General features: G+C 30.3%; 1 protein-coding gene across 1 annotated transcript in view; it reads left to right on the forward strand.

The window, feature by feature from the left end:
• The window catches only part of LOC129314026 (LRR receptor-like serine/threonine-protein kinase FLS2), a 48135-nt gene that overhangs the window by 18885 nt on the left and 13849 nt on the right, over positions 1-15401 (forward strand). The window contains exons 5-8 of the mRNA XM_054957407.1: positions 63-151; positions 322-721; positions 842-1374; positions 2301-2405. Coding sequence (XP_054813382.1) covers positions 63-151; positions 322-721; positions 842-1374; positions 2301-2405 — 1127 coding nt within the window. The remainder of the gene's footprint in view (positions 1-62; positions 152-321; positions 722-841; positions 1375-2300; positions 2406-15401) is intronic.

The raw sequence follows: 15401 nt of genomic DNA on the forward strand, positions 1-15401 counted from the left end.
ATCAAATTTTGGGAATCTCACTAGTTTCTTCAAACTATCCTTGGGAGAAAACATATTGACAGGATCAATTCCAAAAGCAATTGGTGGCTTATTAGATCTTCAATATTTGGATCTTCAAGGCAATGAGCTACACGGCCTAATCATTGATGAGGTTTGTGAAATAACAAAGCTTGCCTATTTATCTTTAAGTAGAAACAAGTTTTCTAAAGGAATACCCTCTTGTTTAACAAATGTTACCTCTTTATGAGACCTTTACGAGACCTTTACTTGGACTCTAACAAGTTAATTTCAGAAATACCCCTTTTCTTTTGGAATTTGAAGGATATATTGAGGGTAAACTTATCTTCCAATATTTTAGTTGGAAATGTATCATTGAGGATTGGAAACTTAAATGCTCTTGTAGCACTAGATTTGTCAAGAAATCATATTTCAGGCTTTATTCCAACGACTCTAGGTGGCTTGAAGAATTTGCAGGATTTATCCTTAGCACATAACAATTTGCAAGGAAATATTCCTGAATCTTTCAAAAATATGTTGAGCTTAGTAAAATTAGACCTTTTTAAGAATAATTTGTCTGGGAAGATTCCTAAATCTCTAAAGTTACTTATTGATCTTCAGTATGTCAATCTCTCCTATAACAAACTCCAAGGAGAGATTCCAAGTGGAGGAGTTTTTAAAAATTTGACTCCTGAATCTTTTATGATGAATCAAGCTCATTGTGGCAAGGTATAACTCAAAGTGCCTCCCTGCAAAAAAGAAACAAGAACAAGATCAATGACAATATTGCCTTTATTGAAATGCATACTACCCATAGTTGTGTCAATAATTTTGATTGTCACAGGTGTTATCCTTTTAAGGCATAAACGACAACAAAATTCAACAAGTCTAGTTAGAAGGGATTTATCAATTTTAGGAGTGCCCATAAGGATTTCTTATTTTGAAATCCAAGAAGCAACCAATGGATTTGATGAGAGTAACATACTTGGAAGGGGTAGTTATGGTTCTGTGTTCAAAGGAAAACTTTCCAATGGAATAATCATTGTAGTTAAGATCTTCAAATTTGATTCACAAGTAACATTAAGGAGCTTTGAAAAAGAATGTGACATATTGCGTAATGCACGCCATCGCAATTTGGTGAAGGTTATAAGCTGTTGTTCCAATGTTGATTTCAAATCTCTGGTGATGGAATTCATGGCCAATGGGAGCCTTGAAAAATGGTTATATTCTCACAACTATTTTTTAGGTTATTTTCAAAGGTTGAATATAATGATAAATGTAGCAACTGCTTTGGAATATCTTCATCATGGCTTGTTAACACCAATTGTTCATTGTGATTTGAAGCCGAGCAACATTTTAATGGATGATGAAATGCATGTTAGTGACTTTGGGATTTCCAAACATTTAAATAAAGAGGAATCTAAGACCAACACAGAGACAATACCTACTATTGGCTATGTGGCACCTAGTAATTATTCTAAACACAGTGTCTCAAGTTTTTCTTCTTCTTTTGCATTCTAACAACATATATCTTTAACATATTATATTTAGAAAAGCTTATTACATATATTGTTACTAATTATTCAAATTAGCAATATTATATAAAATTAGTGAATGGAAAATTAATTAATATTTATGATAAATACTACATGACTTCTTAATAAACATATTAATGTTATTGATTTGATTCGATTATTAAATATGTAGTTTAATTGATAAACGACAATTTATCAAAGTTATCTATGACTTATTACATATATTGTTACTAATTCTTCTATGGAGAGAAATGTTCTTGGATATTTCCTTCTAATTTGTCCGTGAGATAGGCTCTTCTATTCAAATAGAAAATGAAAGAGCTATTTTATGAATTTAGCAATCATTGAACGTAGTTTCATTTGGTCATTTTACATGCATATAAAATTATTAAACTAATTAACATTAGAACCTTAAGATGAATGTGTATTTTGAAATGTGTATGCATGGGGTGTGCATGCATGTATTCTTGGATATGGGGGCTAGGGTGGGTGTGTCTTTGTTTTTTCCACATAAAAATTCTTTTGCTTATGATCATAAAATTTTCCTATCAATCTTGAGGGTTAATAAGAGTATACATTTAAAAAATTCAAAGACTACCACTAGGCAGCACAACATAACTTATTTCTCAATTCTTTGTTATCGTATCTACTCTAAATGACTAAATGAATAGTCTTATTCACATATTATTTTTATTTTATTACTTGAAATCAATTATATGTAGAGTAGGGATCTTCTGGAATTGTTTCAACAAAAGTAAATGTGTATAGCTATGGAATTATGCTATTAGAGGTGTTTACAAGAAAAAGGCCCACAGAAGATATGTTTGTCCCACAGAAGATATGTTTGTCGAAGGATTGAACTTGAAGAGCTGGGTAAGTGAGTCAATACCACATGCAATAATTCAAGTTATGGATTCCAATTTATTAGGAGGAGATGAACATCATATAAAAAATATATTGGCATCTACACCCTCTGTTCTTGAATTGGCGTTGAATTGTTGCACTGATCTTCTAGAAGCACATGGCAATATGATTGATGTTGTTGTATCATTGAACAAGATCAAGGGCATGTTTATGCATAGGCAAGTAGCATCATGTCTAAGTTAACATTAAGTTTCTTACAATTTGTGTGGTTAATTGTTCCACTTTTTTTATTATCTACTTTTAGAATATGTTGGACCCATTATTTGTTATATATATGCCTTCTTATTTTTACCTAAATATAAAAGTATAAAGCACTCAGTTGCTTTACTTCTCTCCTTTCCTCTTACCATAAACATTCTATAGAGTCTCTCAAATTTCTTCTTCCCTCAACTATTTTCTCCCTTAAAATAATAAAAAAAGTACAGGGTATATAATAGCATACAACTTTTATCACGAGTTGGAGAGTGATCATTTAAACATTATATAATGCCAATGAAACTCTATTTCCTTGTACACTTTTGCAATAGTATGTTGTAAGAAGCTTGGATCCAAAACCATCTGTACTATACTATATATTCTTAGTTATTAAACCAAAAACTTTAATTTGCCATAATCTTTCGTTTATCACATTACATAGTGCCCAATCACAAAAATATGTGCATTTATTTTCACCCAATCATAAAATATGTACTTTGTCATGATCACCCTTCTCAATCAATAAAATTAACATAGAACACAGGGGAAGAACAGGGAAAATATCATTGTATTGGCCTCTTCAAAGATAATGAAATTAACAGCCACAATTATTCAGTCTCATAGCAGATTACAACTACAAATAAATCAACAACCATACTAGTAAATTTCACAAAATTCTTCATTCCCTTTCTCACTACCCCCTTTTTTTTTTTTTTGCCTTATATTTTCATTTCCATGCCCTAAGTGATTTCCATCGGTTCAAGGCCATTTGGTAGAGCTTTGAGCCCATGATATCCATTAGCCCCATTCATGACATATTTTTGAGTATATAGGTGGATTCATGCTAAGTTAAAAAATATGAATAAAATAAAAAGGGAACAGTGAAAAATGTCAATAATTATCAATCATTGTTTAAGCGAAAGAGCACTAGTGTAGGTTGTGCTTGATGCCGAGCTGGCTTTTTTTTTTTGTTTACAATATATAATCGTCTATTTTTCCTGCCAAGAAAAGTAAACATAATTTGTGAAGACACAACATCATGAAGAAACATGAAATAGAAGTTTCATACAGTGTTTTTGACCATCCTCCACCTTCTTGTTGTAAGGTGGTGAATGATGAAAGGGTGAATTGATTTGTTTGGCATGTGGCTCTATTCTCTTGTGTTTACACTTGATTGCATCATTCATGCAGTTTAATTATATATAGTTATATCCTTGTTTATTTAAAAAAAAAACAAAGTTTCATACATGTGAAGTTGTTTCACTCCATTTTTCACAACAAAAGCAAACAAGGGTCATACAGAGCGAGATAAATAAAAACAAATAAAAGTTATAATATTGTCATGTGAAGTAGAAACTCATAATAGTGGCTAGAGCACCATTATCATCCGTCCTTGAGTACAGCAAGATCAATTCTTGAGATTGAGATAGTGTTTGGGAGATTTTTTGGGGAAGCTCTTGTGAGGTGATATAAAAGGAATACATGAAAAAATCCCTCCGTATCTCTCAAGCACCCATTTTTGAACAGCACAAAAAATCAAAATTCAATTAGCAATATATATATATATGGACATTCGTGAAAAAAATGAAGTTGATTATAAAAGAAAATGACGCGTAGTTACTGAAGTCAGAGAAAAATGGAGTGAATTATTGTTTGGTAATGAAGCGTCAAGTAGCAAGCTAGTTCCTTCTTTTTCTTTTTTTTTTTTAATAAGGCAAATCAATCAAGGGCTAGTTTGGTTCAGCTGTTTTTTCATAAAAAAAAACATAATTAATCTTTTAGAAAAAAATCATTTTTTATTTTGTGATATCGTTTAAGCTTTTAAAAACAATCATAATATAAAAAAATATATTTCTAATTATTTTTTAGGAACTACACTGAACAGCTTTTGAACATCATTTGATGGCTAGATGAGAGAAAATGCCATAAAAATGTAGAGATACACAAAAATGTCATAAAATTTTAAAATAATTAAATAATAAATTATTTTTATAAAACATAAATCCATAAAGATATCATAAAATCTGAAAATAACTAACTAATAATAATTTTTTATTACTGTAACTAAACATAAAATAATTTTTTTTTTGTAAAATGTCTACAAAATAAAGGCCCATTTGCTTTAGCTTATATGAAAATAACTTATTTTTTGAAAAAAAAATCTATTTTGTGAATTTTTATAATGATTGTTTCAACTTTTGAAAATAATCAGAATCTAAAAAAAAAAGTATACTTTATTTCTGATTATTGTTAAAAGCTACATTGAGTAGCTTCTAAAAATAACATAATATTGTAGATCAGAGAGAGTATTTTAAAGTGGTAGGATATACGAAGACATCATAAAATTTTAAAATGATATGATAATAAATTATTTTTATGAAACAAAAATCGAGGAATATATCATAAAATTTTAAAATAACTAACTATTAATCACTTTTTATTATTATAACCAAACATAAAATAATATCTGCTTTTTATAAAATCTCTACAAGATAAATTTCTTTTTATAAGACATCTAAACTAATCTAAAAATCACTTATTTTATAATATTAAACAAATGGGTCCCATATCTTCTTTTTTATAAAATCTCTAAATTATATAAAAATAAATTATTTTTTAATCTTAAACAAATGGGCCCTAATTGCTTGTTTAAATGTTAGCAACACACTATGCTGCACAGATAAAGTACGTGAATAAGATACGATATGCATATGATATGCTTGTACTTTTATTTTTTAAAAAAATATAGGATTTCAATATGTATTTGATAAGTACATATATATGTATAAAAAATATAAAAAGCATTAAAAACATAATTTCAATTTAGAAAATATCCAAACTAGTATACTTATATAGTCCTTTATAGTATGGAAAGTAAAATATAATTATTAATTGTCCTTTTATTATATTGTATGGACAAGATAGGGCGAGTGGTGAGTATGCAAGAAATATATCAGAGGTCAAACAGAAAAACTCTACACCAATTGGAACTGAATTTGATTCACTAGAAGAAATTGACATGTTGATTTCTAACAATGAAACAAACTTGCATGACTTTGATGTGAACAACAATGAAGAGGTTGAAATTTATTTAGAAACAGGATCTCAAGCTACAACTACATCAAAGATAAGAAGAAAAAAAGTAAAATGATGAATGAAGACTTGGGCATGGAGATGTTTTGCCAAGTCATTAAACAACATGGTTGAAGTTTTCGTGAAATACTCTAAAGATTTTTCAAAATATGGCATGGAAATGGTTAAGAGTCAACAGGCAAGTCCTATGTTAGAAAGTGAAGTTTGGGCTCTTTTTGAAGGATTGCAGCTAGAAAGAGGCATGTTAACCAAAAGCTCATGTGCATATAGTACAAAATATTGATGCTCAAAGAATACTAATTGGATGCCCCCAGGAGATACAAAAAGAGATTGCAATGGTTTTGATGTCTTCTAAGAATAATGATAGTACATCCTAATTTATATATTTATGTTTAAAACCAAGTTATTTTTCTTCTTAATTCTTAGATACCTTTTTTTGACCATTAATGTTAATTTTTATTATTTTTTGTTGGAAAAATATTATAATTTTATAATTATTTAATGGGCATTATTATTTTTTTTTTAAATTTAGTCATATGGGTAATATGGGAAGAAATAAGTTTTAATCCATTCTATTCCATCCATTTTATAATAACTCCCAAACAATGGTCATGTAAGACCATTCCTTCCTATTATAAAACTCCCAAACAATAAAAAAATTTCATTCCATTCCACTCCGCTATGCTCTACTCCATTCCATTCCATTCAATCTTAAACTCCCAAACGTAATGTTAGAGTAGATAATGAAAACAATGTATAAGGATCAATCATAATGAAACAATCCATGTGTCTCACTTGGCTTAAAGCCAACATTGTTGTCATAAATGAGTAAAATCACAAAACAAACCAAAACTTTGTGCACGCTAAAGTAGTACAAAAAATTAGGTTTGCTCGCAAGTGTACAACAAAGGAATTTCTTAATTCCGAATAGACAGGAAAATAAATAGAAAAGAACCCTAACCTAGGGAAGAGCTCGGAAAGTCAAAACTATGTTTTTTTTTTCATATAAAGCTTGGCCATGCCGAAAGGGCCTGTTTCTCATAGCCTCAATGCTTGATATCCATGCATGAAGCTCATAAATGAAGGCATGGGAGACCAATAACAATGATATCAGCGTCACCTTCACCTCCTTGCTACTGCCTCCCCCACCACTATTGCCCTTTTTCTCCATTGTCATCTCGTTGCCATTACTGTTACTTCTCCGTCATTGCTAGGCTCATTAGATCTACCCACCACCCTCACACTTCTAGAATAAGAACAGAAAAGCCTAGTGTTGATTTCTCCTCTAAAATGAGAAAGCAAAATGTGATTTCCCATCCGCTGTTGCTCACGGGACACCGTTTGTGATCATGAAACCAAATGTAAAGCATCAATCATTAGACTAAAATGATGAGTATAGCCAAATAGGTTTATGGTTCTAAAAAGAGTAAAGATGGAAATAAAATTGTATTATTGACTAGCATTCTTTAGGCCAACTCTTGACAGGAGAAATCACCAAAAAAAAAAAAAAGAATGTAGGGGATGCTTTAAGAGTGTGTTTGGGAGTTTAAGATTGAATGGAAAGAAATGATCATTAATAAAATGAAACAGAATGGAGTGAAACAGAATGGAATGGAACAAAAAATTTCATTATTTGGAAGTTTTATGATGGGAATGGACAGTTTTACATGACCATTATTTGAGAGTTATCATAAAATGGATGGAACGAAACAGATTGAAACTTTTTTCTTCCAATATTACCCATATCACTAAATTTTAAAAAAATAGTAATGCTCATTAAATATTTATAATATTTGTCCAAAAAATAATAATAATTAAAATTAACGGTCAAACAAATTACTAAAGAATTAAGAATAAAAAGAAAAAGCTTTAATATCTGAACAATATTCTAGGCTTTAATATTTTTGTAGAAATTTCGATAGAACCTTCCCTACAAACAAGATCTCCCAAAATTTTTACAATACAATTTTAAAGCAAAATATCATATCAATCAAGAGCTAAGCTCCTTCCAGCTAGCAAACAAAATATATAACAAAATAAAGAACCTAAATGTAGACTATGTGGAGCACCTAAAGAAAAATTTATAAAATAAAATTTCATAATTCAAACTTTACATCAAAAGAAAGCTTCATCCTTAGCTCCTCCAATTCCGATCAGTAATAAACCCCTCAATATTCAGTAGGAGGTTTATCATTAGCTACACTATCTAAGACTAAAATTATTTTCAGTAAATAATGCCCCAATAATAAAGTCAAAAGGATATAAATGAATATTTTTAGATAATTATAAAAAATAAAAAAAATCCACTAAATTAGAGACTTTAAAGATCTAGATAAACTTCATAAATACTGAATCATTAGATTAAAAATGAATAAACAATTTGTCACCTAGTCGTAAGAAATCAAATAAATTAAATAATTGAGTAGGAATAGAAACATTTACTAATTAAAAATAATGAAGTTTATATTTCATAAATCCAATAAAATTAATTTTATGAGGACTTTATAGAACAAATAACAGACATTAACATACAGTCTATAGGGTAACTAACCAGACATGGACAAAACCATGTAGCAAGCGAGGATACATAGTCCATGAGGGTAACTAACTAAACATGGTCAAAGCCACAAAATAGGCATGGACACAGAATCCATGAGGGTAACTAACCAGATGTGGTTGAAGCCACGAAACAAATGTGAGAATAGAGCTCATGAAAAAAAAATCATACTAGCTAGTCATTAACCATAGCGCTACAGACTAATGGAACTGTCGTTAGTAACTAATGTTCTGCATGTAATCTGTACAGTCCCTTATTTAATCCAAACCTTACCATTCCTAACACATAATAATCAAACAATAATGACATAACATCAAAGTAATAGCCCTTTATTTGTTTTCAAAACGTGGGATCCCAACTTTGTAAAAACATATTCAAATAAGAGGACTAACAGAAGTACAAACATAATTTTATAACTCAATGAAACAAAACATTTTTCCCTTGAAAAATTTCCATGCATCAAGGCATGTGGTACAAAGCCATGAGCTATGTTCTCTTCAATGCCATGCACTACAGCAAGGCACACAATACGTCGCAGTACATATGACAGCAAAATCTGCTATTATATGACAATTCAAAAGGCAAACTTCTATCACATGCCATTTCCATATCCAACATCGACATCAGACTTTTTGTCCTATTAGATCACTTCGGGCCTTGAACTAAGTCTAAAAAGACTATATACACCTGATTAATGCAGCAAATCACATATATCACATTAAATGCTCATTTTGATGCCCAAATGTCACATTACACAATTGTGGACTTATGTAAGGCATAAACATACAAGTACATATAAACTTGTTTCACTTTTAACCATCTGAGTCTCACATATGGGGCTTTACCTCACCATATAGTTAGGAATTATAAATATACTTAATTCTTTCAAATGGGGCTCAATCTCACAATTTGTGTCAAGTTCTCACAAATACACATAATTTCACATAACAAAAGCACATCAATACATAGTGGAACAAGTTATACGATAACATATACTTGCTTGATTGACATCTAGGCTTACCAATGTACCTGTTATTATGGCACCCTCAGTGAGATGCAGAATCATACGTACAAGCAAGTTTTCATTCATAATTCATATACACATTCACATATTTATATTCATATACATTTATGCATCCTAATTGGCAACTTAACTCCAACAACATATTATACATTCATTTACATAATGGTAGTCATACCACTACCAATTGAAGCTACTCTTTCCTCACTTCCTTTCTTGGTCTTCTTGTGCTCTCTTTACCTATGTACAAAGGTAACAGAGTGAGACATACTTCCAAGTAACTCAAATATAACTCAAAATATTGGTTAGTAAGAAAAATCATAAACAAGAGATAAATTAACATGTATTTCAATAAAAACAATATCATATCCATATGTAAAAATTCATACATATCCATCCATCATGCTCATGCTCATGCATTCGTGGTTTCACCTAACAAAGCAAGCTCTATGCTCGAACTAGGACTTCCAGCCTCACACGAAACAGGGCCCACCATACCACTATTCAGATCAAGCATCCTCTTCACATATGGGTGGTTTCCTAAGTCCTTCCTAATGGAGTTAAGCTCTACACTTAAGATCTTCATGACTTCCTAGCCTTACACAAAGTAGGACCATGACCCTCTACCCTAATCTAGGGTACACTTATGGATCATTATCTTAGGTCCATTATGGTAGAGTCAAACTCTATGCCTAAGACCTTCAGGATCTCCTAGGTCCTTCCTAGCAAAGTCAAGCTTTACGCTTAAGACTTTCAGGACTTCTTAGCCTTATACGGGGTGGGGTTGTGACCCCTTACCCTAGTCTAAGGTATACTTATAGATGCAATGCATATGTCTTTGCACATGTCTCATCTCATACATTTCAAACAATACTCACACAGCCGTATACAAATTCTTTCACAATATTGCTACTCCATTAGTTTATAATATAATGCACATAGTAATACAAAATATTTGTAAATAATTTCACAAAAGAATAAGTAAAAGTGTTACTCCAGTTACCTTTTACCCTTACTACTAAGAGTTACCAATCGTAGTGAATTCCCAAGGGTGTAGATTCTCACGAGCAATGTCACAATGCTCAATCTACACAATGAAATGCCCCTTGATCAACTCTTAATACCTTGTATAGATATTAATTTGGCTAAATTGAATCTCTTAACACATAAAACAATTCAATTAGAACCTTTCAAGTTCACATAATCCATCATCTATAGTTGTTGGCCCTAGAGGCTATTTAGATAACCATAACAAAGCCCTAACTCATTTATTCACTAAATTTCACCATTTTAACCTAAATTTTTAGGATAATTGAGCCTGGATCCTTAAGGTTTAATCATTTAACTCTAGACTAGTCACAAAACCTTAGTTTTGTATTCAAAAGCCCTTTTTAAACCTTTCTTTTATATTCCAACATCTTAAAACTTCCTGATTTGATTTGTTAACTGATCAAATTCAACGAAAATAGGGTAGAAATGAAGCTCAGGGCTATACAATACTTATTCGACAAGCCACTAACCAAAGCAAACTCTCGAACTCTAGATAATTGATGCCCTAGCAAAGCTAAGCTCTTCTCACCTCTCCAGCTACATTTTCCCTTCCTTTTCATTTTGATTTCATGAGTTTTGGCTTAGTCTTTAAGTAAAATCTATGCAATGTGTCATGACACGTGTAACTCCTATTGCAGCGCGTCGCACAGTGAGGTTAATCTCACTTGTGCTTGGGTGTTACGCCCCGGCTTTCCATTCTACCCTTCAATCCTATAACCACACCAATTAACTAACACAAAATATCAACTCAACATCCAAACCACAATCAATCCACTAATTAGTAATTTACCTCTGATTAGTAACTAGTTTTCTTGAATTGAGATTTAGGATGTTATGTAGTCCTCTTTAAAATACCTATATTCAAACATTCATGGAAATTTCATAACCAGCATTTCGTAAGTTTTATTTTACAAATTCCATGCATGATTTGTCAAATAAAAATTCATTTAACCTTGTATAAATTCTTAATCAATCCAAAATGACATAATTTAGCAAACCAAGAAAAATAATTTACATTTATAAAATCCAAATAAAGAAACATCCAAGGATAATTATAATTTAACAACAATATATATAATAAATTGGAAATAATAATTTCTTAAAAGGAAATTTCTATTAGCAAGTTAATTTGGGATGTTATCCACTTGCCAAATAATTTTCCAAATGAATAACTTACTCCTAACAGGTCCTCTTGCAACAATGTTTGTTCTTTAAATCCTAGTGCTCGAATAATAACATTGTTATTTTATTTTAAATATTTATTATTATTTTTTGTGCCTTTTCAATTCAAATTAATTCAGAAAAATAACATAGACAATTCTTAACTTCAACTTTTTTTTTTTCAAACATTTCATAGATATTCCAAAGACTAATATTTTAATAGAAAATAGGCTCTTGAGTTACAAATCAAAATTACTCTTTCCAAACATTTCTATTTCTAATCCCTCTTTCTTTATGGATATAATTGCCTTCCATGATTGTATAATAAATGATTGTATGACAGTCACAAATATTTTGCCACCTTAAATTCAAAATCTTCCTTTTTCAAACATTCTATTAAACATATTTTATTTTGCACAATGCTTGGATCATAATACCAAGTTCTAACATAAATATAATTAATCAACTTTCCAAGCTCTATTGTTCAGTAGATAAATCATTTTTAACTCAAGAAAATTAAATCCTCATCATCCACATTCCACATGGCAGCTAAGAAAGGAGGAAAAAAATTCACAATCTTAACCCAACAATTTCTTAACTCAATAATTCCAAAGAATTCAACTAGCTACACATTAATTTTTATGATCAAATCTCAATAGAAGGTCAAACTCAATTTGCAAAATAATAGCATCCTAAAACCAAATAAACTAAGTGTGGTTAAGGAGTTGATCCTAAAATCAACTTAGGAAACAAACCATTTAAGTAACCAAATAATCTACACAATACCAAAACACACATTTAAAACCTCTTAGAAAAGTTTAAAGGGTTACTATATAGCACATAGAAACAAATTGGACAAACAGGGGCAATTAATTACTGTCATGACAGCATTTATTTGTTGTCATGACAACTATAAACTCTACCTAACTAATAATTTCTTTTTACATTATTTTATTTGCATAAATAAATACTTAATCTTGAAATGAGAGAGAAAAATTATAAAACTGAATAAAATTTATATGTATATATATATACACACACACTAAGAGTAAGAAGATTTGCTTTATTCACTAAATCCTAGACAAATTTTCCATAAGAAATCTAACATTATTTTTATAAAAAGACTTATTTTATAGATTATGTATTGTCATATAGACACATGGTAGATAGTATGCTATTTCAAAGGAATTTATATAATATGTCTCTATCTATTTGTATTAGGAATATATATGCATATATATTTAATTTGTACTAAACATGTAAATAATACTAATACTAATCCATTTTTTTTATTTAAACGTGTCCATAATATAGAAATTTAGAAAGACATAATTTAGAGGATAATTATATAATTTATATCAGATAATCATCATAATATTAATATTGCATCTGTCGTAATTACATCATAGTCCCAAAAATCATATATAATCAAGTAGTGAACCTAAGCCATTTTATTTCATATAGTATTAGTATCTATGAATCTAAGAGCTAGGCTAGTTCATATTAGTGTCTTCAAAAGTCTTTAAGAAGTCTTCATCCGTGTTGATGTGAATCACAAGAAGAGCTGACACTCGCACTGGTGGAGGGATATCGTACTAAGTTGTTGATGGATTGTAGAATTCATAAAATGGTGGTGGAGTAATCAGAGTTGGTGGTGGTGGTAGAGGTGGATAGACAGGTACATTAGCAGTATTGTGAATACTTATATTATAAATAACTGGGAAACTCCCCGTCCCAGGAACGTGAAGCGTATCCCATTCGATTCGAACTAATATTTCAGTTATCGGCATTTGAACATTATGCAACAAGGTGAGTGATATAAAATATTAAAGTCTAACTAATAATGTTCAGCTGCTTATTAAGCAGAAAATATTTTCATCCCTACATCAGAAATACATGTGAGTATGCAATGAAAAATTATAAGCATCCAAATATAGCACTAAGCATAACCAGGGCGTCCCTAGTGTGGATCCACATAATAAATCTTACCCCATTTTTACTTAGATCAGGGTTATCTCAAGGATGCTAGCACACAGCAATATAATTTTCTATGCATATTCCCATATATTTATTTATTTTAACAAAATTTTAATATTAGAAAATTTGCAATCTAGTTTAGTTTACAATTACAATACAAAATTCAATTAGTACAAACCAGATATGAAATGATGCATTAGTTTAGATCAAGTATGAAATAACACAAATATAATTTTTTTTTATGGAGAATGATGCAAAGACGTAATTCTTTAAATGATAACAAGGATAGTAATTTGTGTGTGTGTGTGTGTAGATGGAAATGAAAGATAATGACACGTATAGACTTTTTTTTTTCAAAAAGTAAGATGAGACTTTTTCAAAGAGTGAGATGATTGGCACAAGAATTAATATATGTATGAGGGTGGGTTAGAAGGCGTACATGTTTCCCATAGAAATTGATCACAGTAAATGCAGGTTATGTCACTCAATAAGAGATATTTCTTACCTTTCTTGATCTTCAACTTTTACTCTGATCTTTTGTTGATTTTCTTAGTAAAATTCCTATTGTCTCTTTTAAGGAAACAAGGGTATATATAGTGAATGGTAAATTTCTAAATGCAATGTATTCATTAAATTGTCCTACTTGTCATGCTTATCTCTTGTTTTTCTTTTTCACCAAGTTTGCTCAATTCTTATCCATACGTATCATCCCATGTGTCCAACTTATCTTTTATTTTCTTTTTCTCCAAGTATTGTCAATGTTTATCCATCCATTTCCTCTTCTCTTATCATACGCATTTCCTCTTTTATTTTATTACTTTATTTGTTTTAAAGATATTTATTTACACTTCTTTTTATGAGTATATGTACACATGTGAAATAGATCCAAAGTTAATTAAAATATTAATATTATATATGTATTAGGATATTACAACAACCCTCTTGGGCAAACTTTTGGGAGTGGCTAATTCACCCAATGGCCTTCGATTGAAGTTATTTCAAAGCTCAAACATCAATTTTAATGAGTACTAATAGTGTTTCAAATTTTAAAAAGATCCAACCATTGAATTAAAATTTGGACATGTTACAAGTTTGGACATTTTTGCTATCTTGACAGCACCTCCAAACCAATTTCTGGACTGCACCATTTTGTCATTCTACCTCCAATCAGCACAATATTAGAACCCACACATCTCTTTCAATGAGTACTACTAGTGTACCAAATTTCAAAAAGATCCAACAAACAGATTGAAATTCATGCTTGTTGAAATATCAGTCACTATTACTGTCATGATAGCACCTCTGAACTAAATTTTGAAGTGTATCATTTTTCCATTCAATATCTAATTTAGGTGATTCAAAAGCCCACATGAGTATTATAAATTTTTTTACTTGTGACCCAAATTTTAGGAAAATCCAACGGTCGGATTGAAATTTGGACACTCGAATGCAAAAGTATAGGTTTTTGGTAAAAACTATTTTCAAAATAATCTAAATCTCATCCTAAGAGTCACAAACTTATAGGAACACTTTGAACACGTCACGTCAAATAGGAGTAAGAGTACCTAATAGAACATTCAAATGATAGAAAAAACTCTTAGATCAGAATTTGACCACCCAAGTGCTATTTCTCAAAATGGGCCTTTAAAATGCACAAATCACATAAGAGTGGTCAAAAACCAATCCAAACACCATATATTCATACAAATATATATATATTAAACATTTTTACTTGGCTCAGAGATCCCTAAGGGGCCTATGCACCCACTCTTTCTATCCAAGGTGTATGTTTGCCCATAGCATACAATTCGAAATGCAACTACTTTGTATTTGCTTGTAAAATCACATATATTCATATATATATATATATATATGTGAAAATAAATATTTT

Source organism: Prosopis cineraria, unplaced genomic scaffold (assembly GCF_029017545.1).
Source record: "Prosopis cineraria cultivar Desert tree isolate PC_DT_omini unplaced genomic scaffold, ASM2901754v1 PC6, whole genome shotgun sequence".
Taxonomy (NCBI): domain Eukaryota; kingdom Viridiplantae; phylum Streptophyta; class Magnoliopsida; order Fabales; family Fabaceae; genus Prosopis; species Prosopis cineraria.